This window comes from Candoia aspera, chromosome 11 (assembly GCF_035149785.1).
Source record: "Candoia aspera isolate rCanAsp1 chromosome 11, rCanAsp1.hap2, whole genome shotgun sequence".
In the NCBI taxonomy this organism is placed as follows: Eukaryota; Metazoa; Chordata; class Lepidosauria; order Squamata; family Boidae; genus Candoia; species Candoia aspera.
This window is the reverse complement of record NC_086163.1, coordinates 7,007,309-7,033,739: the sequence shown is the minus strand read 5'-3', so window position 1 is coordinate 7,033,739 and position 26,431 is coordinate 7,007,309. Positions and strand designations below refer to the sequence as shown.

The 26,431-nt window shown below is 42.6% G+C and overlaps 1 protein-coding gene across 1 annotated transcript in view; it reads right to left on the bottom strand.

Annotated features, from left to right (window-relative positions):
* SLC12A4 (solute carrier family 12 member 4) overlaps positions 1-17,237 on the bottom strand; it is a 65,094-nt gene extending 47,857 nt beyond the window's left edge. Inside the window, exon 1 of the mRNA XM_063313226.1 lies at positions 16,983-17,237. Within this exon, the coding sequence (XP_063169296.1) occupies positions 16,983-17,148 (166 nt within the window). The 5' untranslated portion in view covers positions 17,149-17,237. The remainder of the gene's footprint in view (positions 1-16,982) is intronic.
* Between the last annotated feature and the right edge of the window lie 9,194 nt (positions 17,238-26,431).

Below are 26,431 nucleotides of genomic sequence, written 5' to 3'. Positions count from 1 at the left end.
GGCAACAAGGTGCAAGTGGTAAGGTTGATGGGAGTAAGAACACCAATACTGGGTGGGCACTAGGTTGTCAGGCGCTAGGATATGGTGCCTCATTGACCGCTACCCCATGGGATGGCTTTACTGCCAAGATCCTTTTGTACTCCACAAATGCCCATTTTCCTTCTATCTGTATGATGAAATCGGAAGACAGATGTGTTTCCAGACCTCCTCATTCTCCAGCATGAAGTGGGAAAGAGAGTTTTTTCTTGTGGCTAATCCCTGGCTGGGCTTTATGCCAAACAGCATGGAGAAGAGCCACTGCTTCTGGTTAATTAGACAAGAAGAAAATTCATGGAAGGTTGGAGGGGCTAATTGGTGAGAGAATTGAAACTCTTCAACTGGCTGGACATTTTGAAGGGGCTTCATCCTGGAATATCTCCTAGATGGGTTGAAAGTACAACTCTCAAAGTTCCCAGCTCTTGGGTTCCTCTTTAGATAAAGTTGTAAATATTTCAGCTTTATAGGATTTCTTAAATCCAAACAGACTTCTGGTAGTATGGGCAGAATTTATAGTTTACCATTTCACATTATGATTCATACTATGCTGGATGCTGACCCTGACATTTATATTCTGCTTAGAGTTCAATAGCTATTTTCAAGTTTCTAAAATGATACAATATACTCAGTTGTTTACAATCAATTCATGGAATGATCAATTAGTTATTTACAATCAATTCATGAAAAACGTTTAATTTCTATGTTACTTGTACATCCCGTTTATTTACTGGTAACCCGGTCTTTTATCCCTTTTTCCTTCCCCTTCCTTGTTTGTATAATCCTTCTTAAAATGTTCAATAAAAATATATTTTTTTAAAAAGTTCCCAGCCCACACAGCCAAGTGTTTCTGATGCCTGACACATAAGCTAAGCAAACAAAATTTGGAGTTACTGCAAGTTGCCGCATTTTCCAGCCTGGCTGTCAGAGGTCTCCTCTGAGTTACCATAAGCCACTGTGCAAATGGAAGTTTGCATGGCTGGTGAAGTTCTGCAAAGGTTGTGCTAGCTGAGAAATATGGGAGCTGTGATTTAACATATGAAAAGGCTGTAAACTGAGCTGTGACTGTGCTGAGGCTGAGAGAGGAAGAATATTTCTAGACACCAACAATCAGCAGACCAGAGAGGCTGTTACAGGCTTATCAGAGAAACAGGTTCTTAGCCCATCATGCAAACAGCCTGGGAAAAAGAAATTCAAAAGCTTCAAAAAGCTTCATCAAGTAAGGCTGGGGGAGCCTATGTAAGTTCTCAAGGTTCTGAATCCCTAATTCTCGGCATGAAAACTCCATAAAGAAAGCCCTCAAAAAATGAAGAGCACGAGAGCACCTTTTCCAACTAAGAGACTTTATTAAAAGGCATAAACATAAATGCATGGAGTAGTTGGACTGATGTAGGACATGTTATGAGTCCCACCTGGGAATGTCAGCTGGCATGGACCAGGAGGCAGGCCTTCTCTGCTGAAGCGCCTGCCCTCTGGACATCCTCCCTTCAGAGATTAGGATGACCCCAACCCTGCTGGCCTTTCGTAAGGCCAAGAAGACCCGGTAGGTGCCTGGACCTGGGGCCCCGAGTGTCTTAAGGGCCCCGTTTCTTGACTATTTTAACATCTATGGCAATAGTTTTACTTGGCGACTATATATATTTATTTTGTACTGTTCTAATTGTTTTATGTTTTTGTGACTGTACAAGAGTCACTTGCTGAGATGGGCGGCTATAGAAATCAAATAAATAAATAAATAAGGATGAGGTGGGGGGAAGGGAGGGGAAGACAGGTTGGTTATACAGATCAGGTTATGTGTAAGACAGATTACAATCGCCCTATCAATTAACAATAGTAATGTGTGAAAAACTCATGGAGGTTCTTGAGACCTTTTGAGATAGACCCAGCACAGTCTGCTCCAACAATGTCTTAAAGAAAGCCCGTTGCAATCTTGTTTCCTTGATTACACTTTGAGATTAAGGAAGGTGACACAAGGATCACTTTCTTTGGGCCTTAGTTCAAAAGTGCATAACCTTTTGGGGCTCATGGGTACATTTTGAATTTTGAAAGCAAGTCATGGGTACTTTCACAAATGGTTATGACCAGCCACAACACGCCTATTCCACAGGGGGTTAATAGGGAAGTTGTTTCCCATCATTGTCTCTAGTTTCTTGGGAAGCTTTCTACAACCACCGCTGACTGCTGTCTTTGTTCTAGGCAGATGAGAATACTACCTACCAAGACAATGGAATAGCCATCGTTTCATTCTTTTAACTACCTGTGGGGTTTATTTGCTGCCCCCTATGACCTTCCTAAGCATTCCATCTGCTTTGTCCCTATAGTTCCATCCATCTGGCTTCAATATTCCATGGAAGTAGATAGTGTTAAAAAAACATTCTCCCCAAGGAGAATGTGTCTCTGGGCCTGGATCAGGAGAGGCAGGTTCACACCAGAATACACATGACTTAAAGAAATGCTTGCAAGAACCAACAAGCCATCATTGTTCTGATGTCACAAATAGAACTTCTGCACTACCTTCACACCAGCAATGATTCTTGATGAAGGCCTTCCACATATTCCAGCAATTCACTGCAGCTGAGAAATCAAGTGTTGGGTAAGCACAGGAGAACAGATTTGAGGATAGTGCAGCTGAACGGGGCCCCAGCAACAAACAGTGAGTCAGACCACAAATCCTACTTGTGACCCCAATTAAAACATCCTCCTCCCTTTTCCTCCACTGAAGACGCTGTTTTTATGGGGAAGCAGAAACATTTTTTAAGTGTTAGAGAGAGTAAGTGGAATTAACCACGGCACCCTTTTTTACAGGTACCTGTCTCAGCTCGTATTTCAACAAACAGCAATTTGAAATATGCCCCAGCAAGTCTCAACAAGTTAGCCCTCTGAAAGAATGAACAGGGCACAGCAAAACAACTGGCTCCAATTCCCTGCTTTTTGAAATGTAAATGTGAAGTGAAGCTTTGATCTTTCAGAGCTGGTAGCCAGCAAAGGAAGGGGGAGCATGCGTGTTCTGGGGTACATCATGCTGAACGCATTTCCTATGAAGATGCAAATCTGGTGTGGAGCGAACATGTTCAGCCACGTCAGGAGGGGAGCATAAGCATTTATCTGTTCTATGTGCACTTCTGCTGAGCAGCTTCTGGGTGCAAAATTAGCCAGCTGTCACAACTTGGTTCTCTGCAGCTGAAGACCTTGTGTATAGACCACATGGATATCTCAAATTCAAATGGAGTTTCATTATGGCTTGAGGCTAGCACACTTAGAAACAAATAAGCAGGCATACAAACCAAACACTGAAGTCTTTCTAAACTTATATACCTAAAAAAGAGAAATAATAATTAAAACATACTAGTAACGATTGTAATTTTGATGCCAGAGGTCACCACCTGCTATGTTCTAAAAGCATAATTTGACAACATTATATGCAATGCTATATACAACATTATATGCATTATATTCTTATCAACTCAAAGAAAAGCTACATAAAAATCTTCAGTCTGGAGTTCTTGCTAAGGAAGGAAAAATCAGCTTGTGCCATTCATCTGGATAAAATTAACAATGAAATAGCATAGGAGTGCTTGTTTCAGCCTCCATCATGACACACAGACTTAAGCTGTCCATTTTAGGCATTTTAGCACACAACATTCAGCATGCCCGATAACATAGATGGGAAGACGTAAAGGGTGCATGAATCTCTCATTCTCTCCTTCAATGACCAAACTGAAAATCCAAAGGAGAGCTTTGGAAAACAACTTCGGAAGGGGTCATGTGCAATCATTCCCTGCTCCCTCATGCAAGGATTTCAACAATTCTCACTAAGTGTCTTTTCACTTATTGGGACCAAAGGAAGTACATACTCCTGCCTAAAACTGGAAGGACTCTGGTAGCGCATTTTATTGAAAGACATAATCTTTGTGAGCTACAGTTCACTTCATCAGATGCTGGTTAAACCAGTGTTTCTCAACCTCGGCAACTTTAAGCTGTGTGGACTTCAACTCCCAGAATTCCCCAGCCAGGATTGCTAGCTGGGGAATTCTGGGAGTTGAAGTCCACACAGCTTAAAATTGCCACGGTTGAGAAACACTGGGTTAAACTGATGTAGGGTTTAAATGAGGATGAGAGGGGGAGGGGAGGGGAAGACAGGCTGGTTATGCAGGTGCAGGTTGAATGTTAATTACCACCTTGCCTGTTCCTTCTTTTCCCTCCCACCTTATCCAATTTAAATCCAACTTCAGTTTACCCATTCCATGTATCTGATGAAGTGAGCTCTCAAAAGTGTATGCCTTTTAATAAAATTTGTTAGTCAGAAAAGGTGCTACCAGACTCCTCCTGATTTTTGGCTACCATAGACTAATACAGGTCTCCTCCTACCACATACCCTTGCCTACAAAGACCAACCTGCTCATTTCCAGTTGGGTTGGACAATACTTCCCATCCTTTCCAGTTGGGTCAAGGATGGGAACTATAGTTTTGCATGTCTGGAGGACACCAGGTTGGGGAAAAAATACCTGATGCATAGAGAACTGTAAAGGTGTAAACCTTAATGTCAGATGTTGACTTTTATTTATTCATTAATGTGAACACTCTCAAAGAATCTAGGAGTTCCCCCATAGCGTTAGTTCAGCACCTGAGCTTCTAGCAGAACTGCAACAATTTGTAGCTAAAAATGAGCTTTCCACCCAAAATTTTCAAGCATAAATCCTCATGTTGACCCTTGGCCATTCTGTGGTGCTGCTGAAAACTAGTAAGGCTCCCAGTGAGGTATTTAACCCCCTCCCCCCATGTAGAAACTGCTATCATACAACTTTCTATGCACAATGCACAACACCTAAATAACCACCTTGAAGGTCAATGAAAACGCACTGTCGTCATCAGCATCATCTTTATTTCAGTCCTCAACACAATATAAAATACGTATAAATACAACCATTAGAGGAAAAAGAATTGAAAGGATAGAATAGCAGATCAATAACAAAGTTATAGGGATTAAACACAGACACACACTCTTATTCATTTCAACACTAACTATAAGAATTATACCTACTATTGATATTAAGGCTAAGATACGGTGATAAACAATAAAACAGAGTAGCATAAAATAAATGAAAGCTTTGGAGCCTGAGGCTGCATTCTCCTGCCTTAAAGAAGGAGCTATATCACATGCTTAGAAGCAAAAAGAAAAGAAGATTGAACCAGGATCTTGATTCATTTATGCCTTTCTCCTCCAAAGGCCAGCGCCAAGGAAGGCAGTAGATCCAACTCATGCAAAGGCATCAAATTGGGGAGGGGGGTCTGCACCAAATCCAAAGATGAAAAGACCAAGAATTCTGAATCAAGTTCCCTGCCCTGCATCTAACAGATCCTTTCACCCCATTGCAAGGAAATCCAGTGCAGTAAAACTAGAAAACGTTCTGAAAACCCATTATAGGATTTGTTTGTTCGCTCAATCCCAGCAGCTGACACTTACCACTACTTGAAATTATTGTGCTGGACTTCTCTGGCTCTCCCATTCTGCTGCACTTAAGTTATCAAAGGAAAGAATGAAATTAACTGGTGAAGAGGAAAACAAACTGGAAGAATAACTTTTTGGTGTGTCCAGCCATATTTTGCAGATTGGCAAAGGGCCTGAATCTCCACTTAGCATGGGGTTTATTGCTGCAAACATCCAGGTTTAAGCTGTTCATTAAAAAGTAATCACCTCCCTCTGGGTGTGTGCGTGCATGTGCACATGGGCATTTTTTTTAGAGCATTAGCTCTGTTGAGTGCTGCAGGAGACCAAAGTGTACAACAAGGGCTCAGGGTTCAAATCTGTCTTTTGTCCATGCATTCAGACAGTGGTCTTGGGGCCAACCAACGTTCAGGAAGAAGATCCATCTCATTCCAGTTATATTAAAGAAAAGAATATACAATCACCTTTCCTCAGTCTGATTGCCCTCCAGATACCTTCCACTTGGGTTTCAGTTCCGAGTATTCCAAAAATTTACAGCCCAATACTATGTACAGACAGGTTCTGCAAACTCTGTTCTCAGAGTAAGAAGCGGGTGTCTTTTAATCATTTGTAAATAGTAGTCTAGACTAATAAAAAATTGATTAAAGGACAATGGAATCTGAACCCACTTGACCTCCATGCTGATAACGCCAACCTTCAGTCTCTTGGCAGGGCATACGTGATTATGTCAATGCCAGCACCTTGGCAAACGTCATCCAAATTATATGGCTTGCAGTCAAGCAGGTAAAATCAACAGCGGCTGCCTCTCAAACGAGATTAATCACATCGTTTGTGGTTTCAGAGAGAAATATCACCTGAAGATACACAATTTTCTGCAGGACACCGAAAGCCTTACTTTTGTCAAAGGCAAAAATGTCACTTACAGGGACTCTTTAGTTTCTCCATCTTTTGTGGCTATGGGGTTGGGTTCTGAATTCTGATGGTTGGCGATCAAAGCCAACACTGGGAATGCAATTTGGGGCATTCCTTGGGATGGAATAGGTTTTAAAGTGGAAATTGCAGAATTCATCATTCTTATTTTCACCCTTAACCCTTCTGAAAAAAACAGGCTATAAATTCCAGGCCTACCCCTTTCACTGGAAGGTCTCCGAGGACCCACCAGAAGATTGTGAAGCTAAGCTTCCATATGAAACCACCCAGAAGTGGCCACCTGATGTATGGTTTAACATGTTCTTAAACCATGCTTAAAGTGGATTTAGCATGGTTAGGGACAGTTACAAATATCTTAGAGGTAAAGCAAATTAATGATAGAGTGGAAATTTTAGAGAGTAAGCCAGAGGTTCAAGACAGAGAGTTGGAAAGAGAATTGGATAACCTGGCTTTACTGGAATTGAGGGAGAAAGAATTTTGTTTCAGATAGAGAGCAGTCCCAGAGATTCCAGATAAAATTATTAGACAGCAGCTTATTAAGGCTTTGGCAATTTTTTTGGATTTGGAAAAGGGAAACATGGAGACAGAAATCAATAAGATTTATAAATTCCAGATTTGCCAGGATGAGAAAAGTTCCTAGAGATATTTTGGTATATTTTGTTATAAAGAAGACATGTGATCAAGTCCTGCAGCAACATTTTAATACAAGACTAAAAATGAATAATATAGATATAATTGTTTTGAAAGAGAAACCTATTGGAATTTTATGCAAGAGAAAAGAATATTCTTCCTTGGCTGAAAAATTAAAACAAAAAATGGATCCCATTTTGATGGGATAAATTGGAAGGTATGATTTTGGTGAGGTTATTATATGCTCAAAAGGAAAGGTTCGGCACTACCCACAATGAAGGAATGGATGGTGAAGATGATGGTATTGCAGAGATGGCTAAATTAACGTCCTTGATTAGAGAAAAGGCTTTATCTCTATGGCTGACTGGAAACCCTTTATGGACTTTTTGCGTGAAATGGAAAAAAATGAATGTGGCTTTGATTAGAAAAAAAAAAGAGTAATAATAAAAAAGTGAGTTTTAATAATCATAGAGTAAGAGATAAGTTTGTATTTATGTATTTATTTTCTATCCCGCCTTTATTTTTATAAATAACTCAAGGTGGTGAACATACCTAATACTCCTTCCTCCTCCTATTTTCCCCACAACAACAACCCTGTGAGGTGGGATGGGCTGAGTGGGACCGGCCCAAGGCCGCCCAGCCGGCTTTCATGCCTCAGGTGGGAACTAGAACTCAGGGCCTCCTGGTTTCTAGGTTTTTATAGGCTTTACACCTATATTTGCTGCAGAGAAGCTTCTTCTTTCTATTTCTTTCTATTCTTTCTCATGCCCTTTTGTTCTTTCCTTTTCCTTCTTTCTTTCTTTGTTCTCTCTATTTTCTATTAGTTGCTGTTAGTTTTTATGTTCTTTTAAAAACTTTTGATAACATTTATTTTTTAAAAAAAGCATAGTTAGGAATAGTTTAGCTGTTTTACTTTTTGCATCACGGCCACAATGATGCAAAAAAGTGCAGAAACCTGACAAAGCTGCCTTGATTTGCACACACACACACACAAACACACACACACACACACATGAAATAGAACTCATCTCTTCTTGGGATAGAACCAGTTACCTAGTATCAATTTAAAAGGGTGTATTAACACACCTTCAGCCCAGATGGGTGCACACAGATTATCAGGACCCAGTTACATCATCCATCAAATGGACTTATGCCAAAGCACAGGCATTGGAGAAAACCCACACTAAAGTCACATTCAGCACAATATCATTGTGTCAGTTTGCCAGGACCTTATGACACATGTGAGATCTTTCCCATTGTTCCACACACATCACGGATGCCCATGAGCTGAATTATATCTATTTATAGACTGTCACCAATGCAGAGGAGCATGCACATCCCACCATAAATATTCTGCAAGGTTGAAACCAGGGCAAAAACCATTGGAAACAATACTGCAACCGTGCCCCCCGCCCCCCCCCCCCGGCTAGATTGATGCATGGAATTAAGCCATGATTTGCTTAATGGGGAGGGTGGAGGGAGAGAGAGATACCAGAGGAAGACATTCAAAGACGGCAAACAGCCAAAGAAGAAAGAGCACAGATTGAGGAGCCTGTTTGTTTTTTTAAAAATGCAAACATCGAGTTTAAAGAGAAAGCACTTAGGTAAATGTTGACATTATCAATCATCCTTTGTTGCAGTTAAAGCAGAATAAAATAATCAAATGCATGCTCTGGGATCTTGGGCCCTGTTTTCTCTAGCAATCGCTTTCCCCCACCCAAAAGTATATTTGAAAGTTTATGGAAAGACCTGCTGGAGGATGGCAGGAGGGAAAGAGGACTCAAGAATTATTAACAAAACAGCTTTTTTGTTTCACTTTTGTTTACTTCTTACACCGTAATTACCTCTAGAGAGGAAACATCTTTTCTTTCGGCAAAACTAACATTTGTCATACAAAATTCCGTGGATCCTCCAAAAGCTTTTGCAAAGTTACATTTAAGAAGCCTCAGGTGTTGTTGTTGCTGTTTAAAAGCTTGACCCCAACTGCCCCAGTTTTTGAAAATGAATCATTCTCACTGTTACTGTTGTACTAGTTATACAAAACAAGGCTTCTGAACTTCATCTAATGCAGATTTTTCAGGCCAAGATAGGATCCATCGGAATGGAATATACATTCACCACCCCTTAAACCAGGGTTTCTCAGCCAGGGTTGCATGGAGCCCTAAGGTTCCGCCAGAGGTCACTAGGGGTTCCCTGGGAGATCACAATTTATTAAAAAAAAAAAAAATCAAATTCAGGCAACTTCACATTAAAGAGGTAAGTATCATTCTTTATTTTTAGTTTAAGAACACAGTTAATGCATACTACATGCAGGCCTACCCATGAAACAAATATAATGATTTTGTAATTTCTGGCCTATCTTTAAGCCTGAATGTACAGGGGTTCCCAGAGGCCTGAAAAAGATTTCAAGGGTTCCTCCAGGGTCAAAAGGTTGAGAAAGGCTACCTTAAACTCTCCAAGTAGAGAAACACAGATGTCCCATTACGACATGCCCCGGGTACAAGGTTTTACATGACTTCTACCCCTTTTTGGGCAGGGAAATTATTTTAACACAGTGTATATCCTATGTGGTGTTTTCAGTTATAGCAGACCAGGAGGGAGTAGAATCTGGTTCTTAAACCTGACAACACAGTGTTCAACTACGGTGGGAAGAAGCCAATTCCCACAGATCTTCACAAGCATACTGCATTTGTGGATTCACAGCAAAACTGTTTAAGCTGGTCCTTCTGACTGCATGTTAAGTCTACTGGTACTGCCCACCACCATAGTTACCTAGAATCTAAGATATTTGGAAGATTCTGTTTTGTGGAAAACTGACCTGGATCATTATCTGTTAGTGAAGGTGTTTTGTTTTGTTTTTAATCTGTTCAACCATGCCCAATTTTCAGAGACTGCTTGGACAAGTCCCTGCAGTTTTCTTGGCAAGGTTTTTCAGTAGTGGTTTGCCATTGCCTCCTTCCTAGGGCTGAGAGAAAGTGACTGGCCCAAGGTCACCCAGCTGGCTTTGTGCCTAAGGCAGGACTAGAACTCACCATCTCCTGGTTTCTATTTTGATGCCTCAACCACTACACCAAACTGGATCTCAGTGATGGTAGTACAGACAGGCAAATGATGTTGCTGTTTTTTCACTCAGACTTTTTTCCATCCTGTTTCTGCCACAATTTGCAATTCTTTTTTAAAGGCCACACACACAAAATACACGTGCTTTCATGCACATTTATCCTCCTTGTTTTATTCCTATTTTCTTGTTTTTCTTAATATATGCATCTTTGGGCAAGCAATTTTCCTCCTAGCGCACAATTTTGTATGCTGTTTGTACAAGGATGCATGCCTATGTTAAGCATATTCCTCCATTATGTACATTTTCAGTTCAGAAAAGAACATAGACTGGTAATTGCAAAAACAAGTTTAAGATGGCAACGTTAGGTAAGTCTGCATTACAAATGAAAAACATTTGTTTTTCCCAAGGCAAAACTGAGTTACATAAAACAAACAGCCTGTATCATATAAAACTGTTTCATATAAAGGCCTTTTTGTGCCTTGGAATGAAATCATAAGCCCTGGGAAAATAAAAAGCTATACCAAAATGTTTAAAAATAGCTGCCAGCCTAGCAAACTCAGAATGTTCTCAAGCGCTTGCTTTTAAAAATGGAATCTTGCTTAAACTATGCTGGGTAGCTCGTTTCAGAATAACTACAATGAAAAAAAGTGACTAATTCCAGACCATTCATTATCTGGCTGGAGTGTTCTAACAGTTCTCTTTCAAAGGGACAAAATGGAATTTGCTTTTGAAAAGTTTCAAAGGAGAAGAAAATGTCCTTAAATAGTATGCGCTCCTCTTGCAGTTACTTCATGATGAGTTGGCCAAGGGCTGTGTGAATGTCTTTTATTGTGGGCAATAATCTTTCCAGCCTTCTGCTGCCTCCCACTTTTCCAGTAAATCCCAAAAGAAAATAAAAGGAAACTCCTAAGGGCTTTTACAAGCCTTATTGTTAGACCAGCCTTTCTCAACCTTCCGACCCTGGAGGAACCCTTGAAATATTTTTCAGGCCTCGGGGAACCCCTGCACATTCAGGCTCAAATATAGGCCGGAAGTTTCAAAATTATGATATTCGTTTCCTGTGTAGGCCTGTATAGATGCACAAACACTGTTCTTAAACTAAAAATAAAGAATGAAACCTACCTCTTTCATGTGAAGTTGCCTGAATTTGAAATAATTTTTTTAATAAATCGTGATCTCCCAGGCGGCACCCTAGGGTTGAGAAACCCTATGTTAGAAGTTTCTCTTTCTCCTTTTCTATAGAATTTTGCTCCCCAATCTCCTGAGCCCAGGCTTGGTAAACATAGTAAGTTCATTGGTGCTCAACTCCAGAAGCCATTCTCTGGGGCTTCCTCTTCATTAAAAGAGCCACATTAAGCTGTTGTGATCAGTCGGTGGAAAGAGAATCCATGCTCTAGTTACCAAACCACTGAGAACTCAGCCTTTGCAGCCTGGAAATTACACGTTGCTTTTTCCACGTAGACAAAAATATGTCGTTATTTAAAAAGCGCCCATCTCCATCGCATCCTTCAGCAAATACACATGCTGATCTTCGCCTAAACAAAATGTCTGGCAAAAAGAATAAGCCAGTTTGGTGGAACATCTATTTCTATATCCCACATTAAGTCTGGGTTAACTCGGATTTGCTGAATAAATCACTAATGGCTGGGTTTGCGTAACATTCATAACCCATAATCTGCAAACAAAGAACAGGACTTACGCATTCTAGCCTAAATATATTGACCCACACTGTGAAGCAAATCTGATATTTCGGCTCAATTTTCATAAATATCTCCTTTAAAAATAGTAGCTGTCATAGTCTACCTTTTCTCCAGGGAACTCCGGGCAGCTCACTTCTCATTCATTCATAATTTAGTAATGAAATGACAGGATATGAATTGAATAAATATTGCACAAGGTTTGGAGTTTCTAGGAATTCTCCATCAAGCACAATGGTTGGAAATTGGACAAAGGAAGGGAGAGAAAAGAATATAGTTGATGTTTACCACTGATGTGAGGAATAGGTAAACTGAGACCCTCTATCAGTTGCTAACTACAGCTCCTAGCATCCCTTAACACTGACAGTTCTGACTAGAGCTTGGGAGTTGTAGTTCAGCAAGCACAACTCACAGGTTCCTCGTCCCTGATTTAGGCCACGTATGTACCAGGAAACTGAGCACAAGCCGAATCTTCAAGCATGCAAATCAGGTGCAAATAAGAAATTATCCACCTTGATTTAGCTTAGCAGACTTCATTAAAAAAAAAACAACAACCTTGATGTGTCAAACCTCAGACTGATCTATGCTTCTACACAGTGAAGAGGGTTTAGTGTCCAGCTCTAGATTCTAAACCAGATAATCAAGGCAGGTCCACTGTTCAACCAACCACACTCGCAATCATCTTGTCCCCAAATACCTATAAATTTTATTGCATTTTAACAAATACAACAAAGCCCCGTGGCAAAAAAAGCTTCCCCCCAAATAGTAATCCTTGCTCCCAATAATTCAACATGCTGCTACTCCTGTAAACTTGCCAGCCTTAGCTTGCTTCAATTCCTCTGACAAGACCATTTTTCTATGGATGACATGTTAGCAATTCCTCCTAAGTCTATCCTGTCCACTGAAAGGAACAGCTGGGCTTTGTCATTGCTCATGATATGGGCTCCCCTCCATTCATGGAAATATGAACTAAAATAGCAGTGAGCCACTGCATGCTGGCTGGGGAATTCTGGGAGTTGAAGTCCACACATCTTAAAGTTGCCAAGTTTGAAAAACATTGAGTTAAAGGTTTCCAGAAGATGACACAAGCAGATCTTGCGCACTTTTAGTTTTTAGAGACATACTACATTTGAACATAGACTTTCCTGAGCCTGTTCACCACTGGAGAAAGCAAAAAGGCAGACCTCAGTTTGACAAAATATATAAAAGCCCATTCATCAGCTAGATGCCACCGAAAGGAACATTTTTATCCTCTTCATTAGAATGGTTAACATTTTCCTGGACACAGCATGGAAGTGGGCTGGCACTCCCTTCTGGGGTTTTTATTTTTTATTTATTTTCCTTCCCAGTCCAGCCTAGAAGTTCTCAGCTTTCCTATCAAAGTACTACACAGGTCTGGCCCTGCTTAGCCTTTTCAAGACAAGCCAAAGTTGACTACATGGTCAACTGTCTGGGCTAAGTAAACTCTTCAAATCAAACCCAATTCTTGGTGGTTCTGTGGATATGTTCAGCTGGTCTACCACAACATCTGAGTAGTTTTTTCTTGGTTTTCCATGCCTCCTTCTGGAATTTTTTTTTAAATTTCCCAGTGTCACCTTCAGCTCTTGATTCCACATGTCAGACAGGCTTTCACAGTCATACTTTTAACATTAAAAAGCCTTTAGTCCCTGTGCTGGAAGACCCTAGACAGGCAGCTGTATACTGAGAACTCAGAAATGAGGTTCCTCAGTAATCTGAGACCAGCACCAGAACTGAATTGCTAACTCTCTCCACACCCCACAATCTATCCCTGATTTCTCCCCAACTCCAGCCATTCTTCAGCAACCTTCATTATGAAGAAGAACAATGCTCGCTGCTGTCCTAACTTGTGCCTTTCACCAATTCATGGAGTCAGAGGTTCTTATTCTATTTGGCTAGAACAGAAAACAGAGTTTCCACTTCCAAGAATAATACAGCTTTTAGCATCAGATAATTCTGAGGGCATACAGTACATAACAATGTCCTCCTTACTGGTTTCAGCGAAATTCTGCTTTGGCTGCACCTCCGACCTGATGCAGCCAGAATGACCTTTATCTGCATGTTTAGCAGAAGCAAGAACAATTTAAAAAAAGTTAAGTGGTGTCCTGCCACTGCTACATTTTGGTCTGAAATTTACAAGATTATCAAGCACCTTATCAAGAACTCATGTTCTTCCTGGCTCCATCCCCAATATTTGGAATGCATCAAGACAACAAGAATTAAGGACATTGCCCACAGGGAAAGGCACAAATGATTACACAACACTGGAAGAATCAATCTATCTGCAGCACTGAACTGATGTGTTCGAACTTGTTTTTCTTCAACAGCAGAACAAGGAAGATCATTTCCTGAAGCTATTTTGTTTTTTGTTTAGCATACAAATATCCAAACCTTTCTTTTCCCATTCCAAACTTACACTGCACAGAGATGGTTTAAAATGTTAATCACCAACTCAGTTTACAGGGTTAGTATCTGTACAACCCTGCATGATCTGTCTGTTGGTATAATATACATTTTGAGCACTGCAAACCATCTTGTTGGCCCCTGCAGGGAGCAGACTTTGGAACCAACTTGGCAAGGAGGTAAACCAAACATCACACAGCTAATTTATATATATGCTTTTGCAGATTCCAGTGATTGATGTCAGACTGAGTGGGCATCTAGGACTTGCTCAGCAAAGCCAGCAAGGTAATCCCCCCATGTAGCTGGCATATTCCATGTAGGAATAAGTGATGTAAAGAAGACTGCTGTCTAAATGGGAACTCTCTAAAACCAGCAAGTTCAGAGTCTAAACTTGTGTAACTGAAACACTTTGTCAGTTACAAACCCACCTTAAAAAGCCACAAGATTTATCTGCTTCAGAAGACACATTGCATCACCATACGGTGGTCATCTTAGACCAGCATGTTGTGTGAATCAGATCTTCTGACAGTGCGCAATGGTCCTTGCACAGTGTATGAACCACATAGTGACTTATTCAACAAACCATCAGTCAGCCACCTAGAGAGCAGCATGATGGGTACACTGGTTCTTTGGGATTTTGCCACAAAAGACTAACAGGGCAATGATGCCAGGAACAGAAGAGCTAAACCCATAGCGTTCCAGTTCTGTGCCTGGAATGCTTAAGGAATAATGGAAGCAAACAGAAACAAGTTTTGACACTCTTTGATGAGGCTGGCAAGGAATCTGGAAAGAAAGTCATAAAACAGAAGCTTGAAGGAAATAGGTGGGGTGAGCTTGGAGAAGTTTTGGAGTCATCATAAAATGCCTATGGGCTTTGCACAGAAGATCATAAAGACTTGTCCTCTGGTATGCCAGAGGTAGAACCAGGTTTAGGTGAGTGATTTTTAAAATGCACCCGTGGTCTATGGCGGTCCATCAAGTGGTTCATGGAGGTCCATCAAGTGGCCCACTATAGCCTTTCCATGTTTACTGCAAGTCATTGTTGGCAGTAAACATGGGAAGCCCACCCACTGCTCCAAAGACCATTTTCCCACTCTCACTGCCAACCAGCTGTTTCAATAAAACAGATGGTTAGCCAAAAGGATTCACTGAAGCATACAAGGGATACTACAAGGAGCAAGATGACTCCTAAAACCCAGAAAATGGACAACAGCAAACTGGTCTTTAAAGCAATTATTGATTGCAAGTCCACAAGTGCTAAGCTACATGGAATTGTGATTTCACATACACAACCCCCAACAAAAAATGCAACTTGGAAATAGGACAATGGACATGCAAATAAGGGATTTCATTGGACTGGACAGCTATTTGCCCCCAAGCCACTTAGTACTTAGATTTCTACCAAAGAACATTCCTGACAAGCAAGTGTGGGCTAAGAGTTGCAGCTTTGATGGCATGGGGGTACCTATACATAATTGAATTAGAAAATAAACACTTAATGGGGGGGTAACTTTTTGGGACAAACTTTAATTTTAGACGGCCTTTAAAATCGGAGGGATATGGGAATGCAAATGTGATTAGTTTGTGAAAAATGGAATTCCCGTGCAGGTATTTGTTTATTTAGTGATCTTAGCATTTAGTTAGTGGTCCATGATTACAAAAATGAGAAACACTGCCTTAAGCTAACTTTACATTAATTTAACATGAACTCCCCGCCCACCAGAACCGTTTGGGAGCGGAGACCTTTCCGGCATGCAGAAGATGAACCCCCTCTCTATTGAGTATGCTATAGCTCAGAGTTTCTTTGGGGGATGTGTAAAATTCAGAAATCTTCTGGTTCAGAGGATTTATATCCAAAACTGCCAAAATGCCCCCCAAATTGCATGGTCTGGAAGGAAAAAAAAATCACTTCCAGATCAACAGATTTAGCGCATCCTTCGTTCCTTTTTATTAGCAGGAAAGTGGAGTTGGGGGGACTCAAGGGCCTTTCCAGCTTTGTGACTCATCCATACGAAGGCACAGGATGTAGCTGGAAAGTTTTGTCCTGCATTTTCCAGACCCTTTGGCTGAAACAAAGCAGGCTTAGTGCATGTGTGAACCCAGCCTCTTCCTGTGTTAGAAAGGCAGGGAAGGTTATATGGTCTGCAATCCATCTCCCCCCACTTCCTCCTCATCTCCTCCTCCTCCCCCTGTGCAATTGTTAAAATCAAAACTATAAGCATTAAACCTTTTTTAAAAACCACCCAGTCTAACTCCTATTCTTTCCGAACAGCTTCCTAAGGCCAGCTTCCCCTCCAGGACTTGGGCGACCCTCCGCACCCAGCCTCTCTCAAACGATGGGAACTGTAGTCCAGAGCACTGGTAGGGTAAAAGGGTGGGAATGCTGGCTTAGGGAAAGTTCGGCGAGGATGACTTAGAAGAAAGAGCTGTCTCAATTCTGCCCAGGAAACACCGCCCCATCCTTAAAGCAACGCGCCCCGCGTTGCACAATCACCCCTCTGGACTCCCCCAAGCGCCTCCCTTGCAGCAGGGTGACTCTTAAAACTCTGCGTAGGGTCAGACACCCCCTGCCTCCTAGTCCCCAGCCGGGCTCAAGCGCTGGCTGCCCCGAAAGCCACCTCTGGCTGCGCTTCCAGCGCTTGCTGGCCAAGCACCTCTCCAAGCAGAGCGCGCGGAGACAAGCGCCCCGTGCGCCGCTGAGAGCGGAACGGGGTCCCCGGGCGGTGGGAGGCGAGCCAGCTCAGCCCGCTTCCCCGCCACTCACCGTCGGAGCTGAGCGAGTCGTACGGATCGCGCTGGCAGGACGCGCGGGGAGCCCCGTCCGCCCCGTCCGCCCCGGGCTGGCTGTAGTCCACCCAGCTGAGCCCTTCCAAGGCGTCGTAGCCGGCCCGCGGCTTGTCCTCCACCGGCACGACCGTGAAGTGCGGCATGGCTGCGGCGGGCCGTCGGAGCAGCAGCAGCAGCAGCGGCGGCGGCGGCCCGCACCCGCCGCCTGGACTTTCCCCTGCAGCAGCCGCCGCCGCCGCCGCCGCGTCCGGGGCTTGGCCGGAGCGGTGCGACGGCGCGAGCGGGAGACGCGGCGCCGCAGCAGCCTCGGCCGAGCCAGGCTGGCATTCCAGCGGCCTTGGGTCACTTCCTCCCAGGAAGCACGGCTCGGCGACGCCCCCCGTTCCCGCTCGTCGGGACTGCAGAGCGAGCCGGAGGGAAGCAGGCGCCGCCGAGCGCTCGGGCGGGAAGGGGCGGCCAGGCGCGCAGCCCCCGAGCGCGCACGGAGGCTCTGCGCTCACCCCTGCCGCCGCCCCCTTAACTTTGGCCCCAGGAGAAAGTTTGTCGCCGTCCAAAGATTCAGGCGTCCCGTTGCCTGCCCTTGCTCGCTTTTGGAGCGCGGCCCTGAACCTAGCGCGCCGAGCCCTGGGTGAAAGTTATGCGCCCCTGCCTCAAAGCAAACCCTGGTTCGTTTGGTGTGTTGTCTGAATGCAGCTGAGGAGGGATTGTGGAGTCCTTGGTGCGCTCTGAGCTTGGTGGTTGGCTTGCAGACGTTTCACTACCCGACTAGGTAACATCAACAGTGCTGCCTACATCTAGCACTAATGATGTTCCCTAGTTGGAAATGAAACGTCTGCAAGCCAACCTCCAAGCTCAGAGCGCACCAAGGACTCCACAGTTCACCCTTGAGCTACAGAGATTCTGTTCTGATTGGGGTTTATTCAGCATACCATGGCTTGCTCCCAAGTGTGAACTCAGCCTCTGTGCAATGTGCCAGTAATGCCACCACAGCAGTCATTCTGTTTATTCGGATATTTCCATGTCTTCACACTGACTACTATGTAAATATGCATGGGACTGCAAGGTCAGTCTGCTAGTTTTAGGCTGGAGTTGTACATGGGGCTTAATTGTGATTTGTTAAACCAAACTTAGATGGGTTCACACACTGCATGGAGGTTTAATGCGGTTAATGGTTTTGGCTCAGCAGCCTGTGTGAGCAGAATCACTACAGTGGGTAAATCATGGTTAGTATGTTTACAAATGCAGCCAAATGTGGTTTACTAAATAAACCATGATACGGTGCAATGTGTGAACCAGGTCAGAATCTCCTCTGGTTCAAGGGTTTGCGCTTACCCTGGTTCATTCTCAACTTCCCTTTGAGCAATATAGTCAACGATAAAAGCTGGGAATTGTAGTTTGGTAATATGAATCTGGACTGGGAATGTTCATCTTGGATTCTTCGCGTAATTCTCACTCTACAAGGAATGCCATGCTTGATAAGCCATGCAAGCTAGTTTTAGTCAACTTGATTGTCAAAAAATGAAATTCTTTTTTTTTTCCTTTTTGCAGGAAAATGCCCCACAGATCATTCTGTTCCTGACTTCCTGCAGAAATTATTTTCAATAGTTTAAGGGAGAAAGGTGACGGTGGGGCCTTGATTGTAGAACCAGAATGTGGGAAAGAAAATACAGGCGTACCTCGGAGATATTGCGGGTTAGTTCCAGACCACTGCAATAAAGCGAATATCGCAATAAAGCGAGTCACACAATTTTGTTGGTTTCCCAGTGCATATAAAAGTTAATGTTTATACTATACTGTAGTCTATTAAGTATGCAATAGCATTATGTCTAAAAAAACAATGTACATACCTTAATTAAAAATACTTTATTGCTAACAAATGCTAATCTGTTGGAAAAATGGTGCTGATAGACTTGCTCAATGAACCTTCATTTTGTAAAAAAAATGCAGTATCTGCGAAGCACAATAAAGTGAGTGCAATAAAACGAGGGAGGTGTGCCTGTGCAAGCTGACCCTTCCCCAATGGTTTGCAGGGAGGAGGGAGAATTTTGTTAAGGAACATGGTGAAACCAGGAAAATTGGGAAGATGGGGAGGGAACCATATGGTAACATTACTGATGAAAGCAAAAAAAGCAGTGGGGGGGGGACTTGCTCCTTGATCAACCACACCATGCTGCAGGACAGCACTTCCCCTTGTCAGATTTATTTTAAACTAACTTTTAAAGATTAAAATCCTTGAGTTGCCCTCAGAACAAAACAGCGGCCCTCGGATTCCACTGAGATCAATGGGTATCTATTTTATTTGCATGTTGCCCTTTCCCCCCAAAGCTGTTGTAAATTGGTTTTGATTGGAAGGGTAATTGAGTGCAACTTGGGCTGAATCGAGTCCCTTGACTCTTGTCTGACTTATCTTCTCAGCTCTTCAGCTTTGCTGCAAACCTGGGTTAAATGGCCCAGGGGAATGCAAGCTCATCTCCCAGCATTGTAAAACAGCAGAAGATCTGGCTTTTGCCTCCTTGCCAAACTGATAACAGTATTGGAAGGGAAAGCTGGAATCCCTGGTGACAGACACAGACTGAGTTCATATAATATAACATTGTGGTTTATTCAGCAGACTGGTTAACCCAGTGTTTCTCAACCTTGGCCCCTTGAAGATGTCTGGACTTCAACTCCCAGAATATGGCTGGCTGGGGAATTCTGGGAGTTGAAGTCCACACATCTTCAAGGGACCAAGGTTGAGAAACACTGGGTTAAACAGTGGTTTAGGGTGAGGTATAAGCCCAGGCAATTGTTGCTTTTATGCATAACACTAAGCCAAGATTTTTAAACAATGATTCATGGAACAAGTCATAGTTGCTTGCTTTGCATATAATATTAATGCAGGATAAAATGTTCTATTTGGCCTGAAAGAAAAACCATTGTTTATCATTTTGCCTTGCCTGGAAGAGATGTGTGAATCAATGTGGCTGATTTAACCTACTGAGTTAACATTTATCTATACAACTAATTCAAATTAGATACAAGCAAGGGTGTATTTGTTCAACAGGCCAAACGTGAGTAATTTTAACCTTGTTTTGCTCCATTGTGGTTCTTCTTGGTGTGCAAACCCAGATGATGAGGTTACTTGGGTGGACTGTGGAAATGCAATAACATTTGGGTTATTTTGGTAAACAAAGCTTAAAGTTACTGAGCTTAATGTGCCCTGCAAATGCAGCCATGGGCGAGTAAATCAGTCGTAAATAAACGAAGACTTGGGGGTGAAACGATGGATGGAAAAGCAAAAGGAAGGATTTCAGAAATGAGTTAGGAACGTGGAATACAGCAGGCTGTTTTAAAACATGCAGGTTTCTAGAAATTAAATAGAAAACCAAGACAATCCATATGGCATAAAGAATTTTCAGTGTACCCCAGTTCTTCACTTATTCCTTCTCAGATCTTCTTCTTAGCATTTTTCCTGCGCTATGGAAGGGTCCTCTTGTTGGCATATCCGTCTCTATTTGGCTTGGTCCAAGGCATCTTCAGGGGTGACGTTCATGCATTATTCCTCCTCAGATAAAACATAATAAAAACAAACACAGGTAGTCCTCAACTTACAAACAAAATTGGGACTGGAACGTCCATTGCTAAGCAAGGCAGTCGTTAAGAGAGTCATGCCTGACTTTATGACCTTTTTGCCATGGTCGTTAAGCAAACCTGGCTTCCCCCATTGACTTTGCTTGTCAGAAGCCAGCTGGTAAAGGTTGCAAATGGTGATCATGTGACCCTGGGACACTGCAACCGTTGTAAGTGCGAGCACCTGAATTTTGACTATGTGACTGCAGGGTCGCTGCGACAGCCGTAAGTGTGAGGACCGGTCATAAATTCACTTTTTTCAGCGCCATCGTAACTTTGAACGGTCACTAAACGAATGGTCATAAGTTGAGGATTACCTGTACAGAGCAGATAACTTCTCTTCCCCTGGGTTTCCCCACCCTGCTGTTTTCCTTACATGAAAAAGTGAAAATAAAAATATTCAGGCTTTTTTTGTGCATGGAAATACTGAATTTTCAGAAGGGTCCCCATCTCATTCTAGCCTTTTGGGGAGGACTCTCGTCTTCCTCTTAAGGGGTCACAAGATCTCTCTGCAACTGACCCGCTTCACATGGAATTTGGTTGAAACTGATGAAATCGTCCACTGCTCCTTAAGAATGATTTCTCTCTTTCCCCCAAATCTTTTATATAACTGATAAGTAGCATACGGTAGCTCCATTCCTAGAGTAAAAAAAAGGCACATATTTTAATTGGGAAGGGATATGCTCTTTAAAAGGAAAAGAAGAGTGGAAACTTTATCCTGTCTCATGTGGAAATTTCTCATGCCTTTTGAGAACATTCCCTTAAAAAAAAACCAAAAAAAAAAACCCCGCACAGTCAAAAGCCAGACCAGCCCGGAAGCCCAAACCAAGCATCTGATGATGTTTGGTTTCAGTCTAATTTTGCCCCTCATTGTCCACAAACAAACTGACAAGGGCTTCCTGTACGTAACTGCTTCCTCTTTCCAGCTGCGTGACTAAAGATTTATTTCCGGCTCCTGCTTAAGGCTAACTTTGATTCATTGTGCTGTACAGTAAATTAGATCAAACTTGGAAGTTGATGAACTATTTGTAACCTGGAGCTGCTCTTTATTGGGGCTTCTCTTGATTTACAGTCCTGGCTTCTGCCTTCTTCTGTCTCTTTCCTCCTTGATCTAATTCTTCTATTCTAGCCTTTATCGTAAATATGCCTGATGGAAATTGAAGCCCTGCACCCCTGGATGCTTTTCTTCTCTTTCCAGATCCACAGATCTTTCCTATTCCCTCCTTTCATACCTCCTACAGTGATAATCCAAGCTGGTGGCTGTGGCGCGTGAGGCAAGGTTTCAATTGCTTTGCTTGTGGACCTTCTCTTGACTTTATTGACCCCCTCAGACACTCTTGTCTTTTTCCAGACTCCTTCCAGTTTCTTTGACTAGTGATAACTCAAGCAGTAGGCAATAGCATTGAGCCAGTGTTGGAAGCTATGCAGGAGGCCCTGCTTGAATGGGATGAAAGATCAGCTGGGAATACCAGACTGCAAAATTCAGGGAAAACAATTCCAGGAGATCCCAATGGCAAACCATAATATTGCCCCAAATCCTGTGTCAATGCAGTCCCCACATTGAACTCAGCTTGAAGGAGGCTTTTCTTAATGCTTTGAGGCACAGTTTGGGACAGGGGGAATGGGAAAATATGGGGGCAGGCAAGCCCTTATTCCTTTCTTCCAGGATACAGTGCTTCTGATGTCAGTCATTAACAGGGATATGATGGGTGGCCCAGCAGAGAAGAGAACAATGCAAGGTTTCTGTTCAGCTGTTCATGGGCTCTTCCAAAAGGCAGCAGTTTGGATTTACTAAGAAATTAAAAAGGAAGCTGAATTGGACCTCCCTCCCGTGTAAATAGCTAAAGGAGTCTGTGCAGGAGACTTTGCGTATAAGTAACGCCTTAAGATCTTGGTGGGGTTTGCCTGACCATGGTTAATTCAGTTACTCCAACTTTCTGGGTTCACACAGTCAAATAGGCTAAAATGGCATTGGCTACTCTGCACCTGTTCTCTTCAGAAAGGTAATTTTTGCTGCTCACCATAAAACGACGCAACATGTTTCCTGTCGGCCCAGATTGCATGGTATTTTACAACCGCAGAGTCTTGTTTCCTTGCGCATCTGAAATTTTCCTATTTGGTCTAGCGCTTGTTTCGGAGGTGATATGCTTAGACAGTTTATAGTTTTCTTTTTTTCCGTTCGTTATTGTTTATTCTTGGATGCTTTTTATTTTTATTTCTTGATTGCTTTTTTGTATTTCTTTGTAACTACTTGGTTTCTTTTTCCATTTTTCTGTTTTGTTTTGTTTTTTTCAAGCTTGTAATAAAATAAGCAAATTAAAAAGAAGAAAGAAAAGCCCTTTGGGATTGGATTGTAGGCCGATGGTGTTCAGAAGCCTATTTATAAGAGAAAACCTTGGCCTGTACAAGGAGGATTAAAGTTACGGAAGGCAGCTGGAAGATACCTTGCCTTAGGGACACCTGAAAAGTGTGTGAGTGCCAGTTGAGCCTCTCTGGGAAAGGAATGGGGTACTGTAATGGTATGTGGGAATGACCTCGGGAGACAGGGGAAGAGATGCTGCCTAGGGAACAATCAGATAAAAGGGGAAGGAGCCCGCAGCTGCATAACAGAAGGAGAAAGAAGCTTACAGCCTATCAGGCTGTAAAAAAGAGATGGTGGGAGATTTGTACTTTCGGACTTGCAAGATTCTGTTAATGTAGCCTTACAATAAAGTAGAATTAGCTCACCTGGTTGTGTTTTCTGCCTGGCTTACTTGGGAAGGCTGACAGTACCTCCAAAGAAAAGGCTTTCCCCCTTCTAGAGGCACACCTCACCTCCTCTGGTGGGGGAACCTGGAGGAAGACTTCATTAGGTGACCTTTCGATCTGGGTACCTAGTTACGGAAGAAGGCGCTCCTTCAGGTAACCTGATCCTAGGCTGTTTAGGGCTATAAGGTTGAAACCAGCACTTTGATCTGAGTCTGGAAACAGAGCAGCTGCCAGTGTAGATGATGAACTGGCATAATGCCACATGGAAAGTTCTGATTGAGAACATGTAGGGGGTTCCTTCTTTCGAAGGGGAGGGGAGGAAAACAAGAACTGGAGTACACATATTGCTTGTTTTTTTCGCAGCGGTTCAGCCAACTGTCCCAAACAAAACCACTGTCCCTGGAAAAGAGGCCATGGCTCAGTGCAGAAACAAGCTGTGTGATGTAGCAATGCTCTGCTATTGCCAAAAAGAGGAACTTTCCCAGAAGGGGTTGAGCAAGATATTTACCTCCCAGCCAGCATGGGCACTGAAAGAATCTGGGGTGGGGGTAGGGGTGCTTCCACCATGAATGTTCTGCCCCTACCCCCTTTATTATGTTGGGAAGGAGCTGAGATAAATATAAAAAGCTATTGCAGCATCACTACAGCGATGATCACCACCGTGGGGCTCATCCTTCAGGTTCTGACACATGGAAGATGGCATGTGTCAAGGGCTAGGGTGAAAATACTGGTGCTGATTAATGCTCCCAGGGTGGTTATCTGAATTATGTTGTTTCAATTCCCACATACTGTAGGTACCCTGGATAGAGCTGGGACTATCCAGAGCTGATATAAAAATGAAGCCAACCTCGGCTGTTTACAGGAAGTCCTCACTTAATGACCATTTGTTTAGTGACTTTTTTTCAGACGTTGCTGAAAAAAACCGACTTACAACCGGCGCTTACACTTACAACTGTTGCGGCATCCCCGTGGTCACGTGATCACAATTTGGGCCCTTGGCGACTGGTTCGCATTTATGACCATCGCAGCATTCCCACCATCACACAATTGCCATTTTCTACTTTTCTGGATGGCTTCTGGCAAGCAAAATCAACGTGGAACCATGTGATTCACTTAATGACCACATGGTTTGTTTAAGAACCGTGTTGATTCACTTAATGATGCAGCAAAAAAGGTCTTAAAATCGGGTTGGATTCACTTAATGACCGCTTCACTTAGTAACCCGAATTCTGGTCCCAATTGTGGTCGTTAAGCGAGGACTACCTGTAGTAGTTGCCAAACCTCATCCCCCCACATGGGCTCTGGCTTTGGCTCCTGGCGGTTTTATTTCATAGATAACAGCAAGATCTCAATCATGTCAGGCATCCATTCCTAACCACAGCAATGCTGAGATGCTGAAGTGTGTGTTGTAACACCACCACATGAGCTGTGCCCTTTCATAGTCACATAACTGTGATATTGTGTACAAGTATATAAGGAGTGGAATTTGCATCACAACACATGCTTTGTCCTTCCCTTTCCAGCCCCAAAGCTTACTAAAGCAAAAGAATTTTGGCTAAGTTTGCAATGGCACCATCTCTCTCTCTCTCTCTCTCTCTGAAATAAGATCTCGTTAGTTGGGAAAAAACATTGTCCCCGTGGCTTGCATTAGAGCGGTCTTTCTCAACCTTGACAACTTTAAGATGTGTGGACTTCAACTCCCAGAGTTCATGATGTGGGCTTCAGCTCCCATATGAAGCATCATTGAAAACAGGAAAAAGAAAGGAAAAAGAGGCAAAACTAGAAAACGCAAACTGAATAAGCAGAATTTACAAGCATCATGAAATCAGGCAATTTTTTTCCAATATTTCGTTACTGTAATTAGATAACTGAATATATTCCTAATCTGTTAGGTACTGTTTTAAAAAGTACCAAACAATATTAAAATCCAGGTGGGGTATAGATATTAATAGCAATAATCAGCACAGTGTAGATCATGACAGATTAGGAATCCCAATAATGCGGTGATGTTCTTTAAAGTCAGTTGTTTGCAATTATGGAGATTTCTGCAGAAACCCAACTTTAAAATTGTACATAACTACAATCCCAGACTAATACATAGAGGTGCTTTATTCATCCTCCCTCTACCTCTGTAGGAAACCAGATAGAAATAGGGTGATAAATTTCATTAATCCCTCTGCAGTCAATTTCACAACCTGATCTTCCCATACCTGATTTAGTCAGTTTCATAATGCCCCCCCTCCCGCTCCCAATCTCTAGCTTGATTTTCTCTCCCTGGTACATAATGGCAATTTTCCCCCAGCAGCATAGGATCTCTCAAGTAAAATTAGTAAGTACTTCAGCTTTGAAACATACTGTACCACACTTGGCAGTTCATAGAAGCTGAAATAGGCAAAAATACAGGAAGACATCACACAAATAACATATTATTTTAAAAAATGGCAGAAGTTACAAAGAGAAAATCCTGGGTCCTTTGAGAAATTCCATGAAAGTGGCAATGCTATTGCACAATGAGCATTTCATCTGGTTGAGTTTTGGATAATAGAGTCAGTAGTTAATAAATTAAAATAAAATAAAATAACGTTCTTTAGTAAAAACCACAAGAGGGCACCACCATCTTAGATATGAGTTACAGACTAATTCAATCAATGAATCATAATGTTCTTTTTCAGCCCTGTTAGACTGTATCAGCAAAAGGAGTGTATGTGACTTTTTGCAAACGTTTTACCACTTACACATTTTTAAACTGGGAAGCCCTGATTAGGGGCATTTTCACACTTGCAGTGTTTCCACTAACCATTAACAAAGCAAACTGAAACTGGCCCCTGGTCACCCTCCCTGCTTGCGCACTGTTAAAACCCAATTAGCATTGTATGGTCTCTAGATTGGTGAGTCCAGTGCTCAGAGGCAGCACTGTGCGCCAATCAGCATGACCCCCCTGCTCTTCCTCCAGATGACCAAAGAGAGACTTCAAAGCCAATCAGTACCCCACTGCCTAAGCTATCTGTAAACCACCACTCCCACCCCATACAAAAATGAAATAAATGAATTGCTGAATCCCCTGCCCTC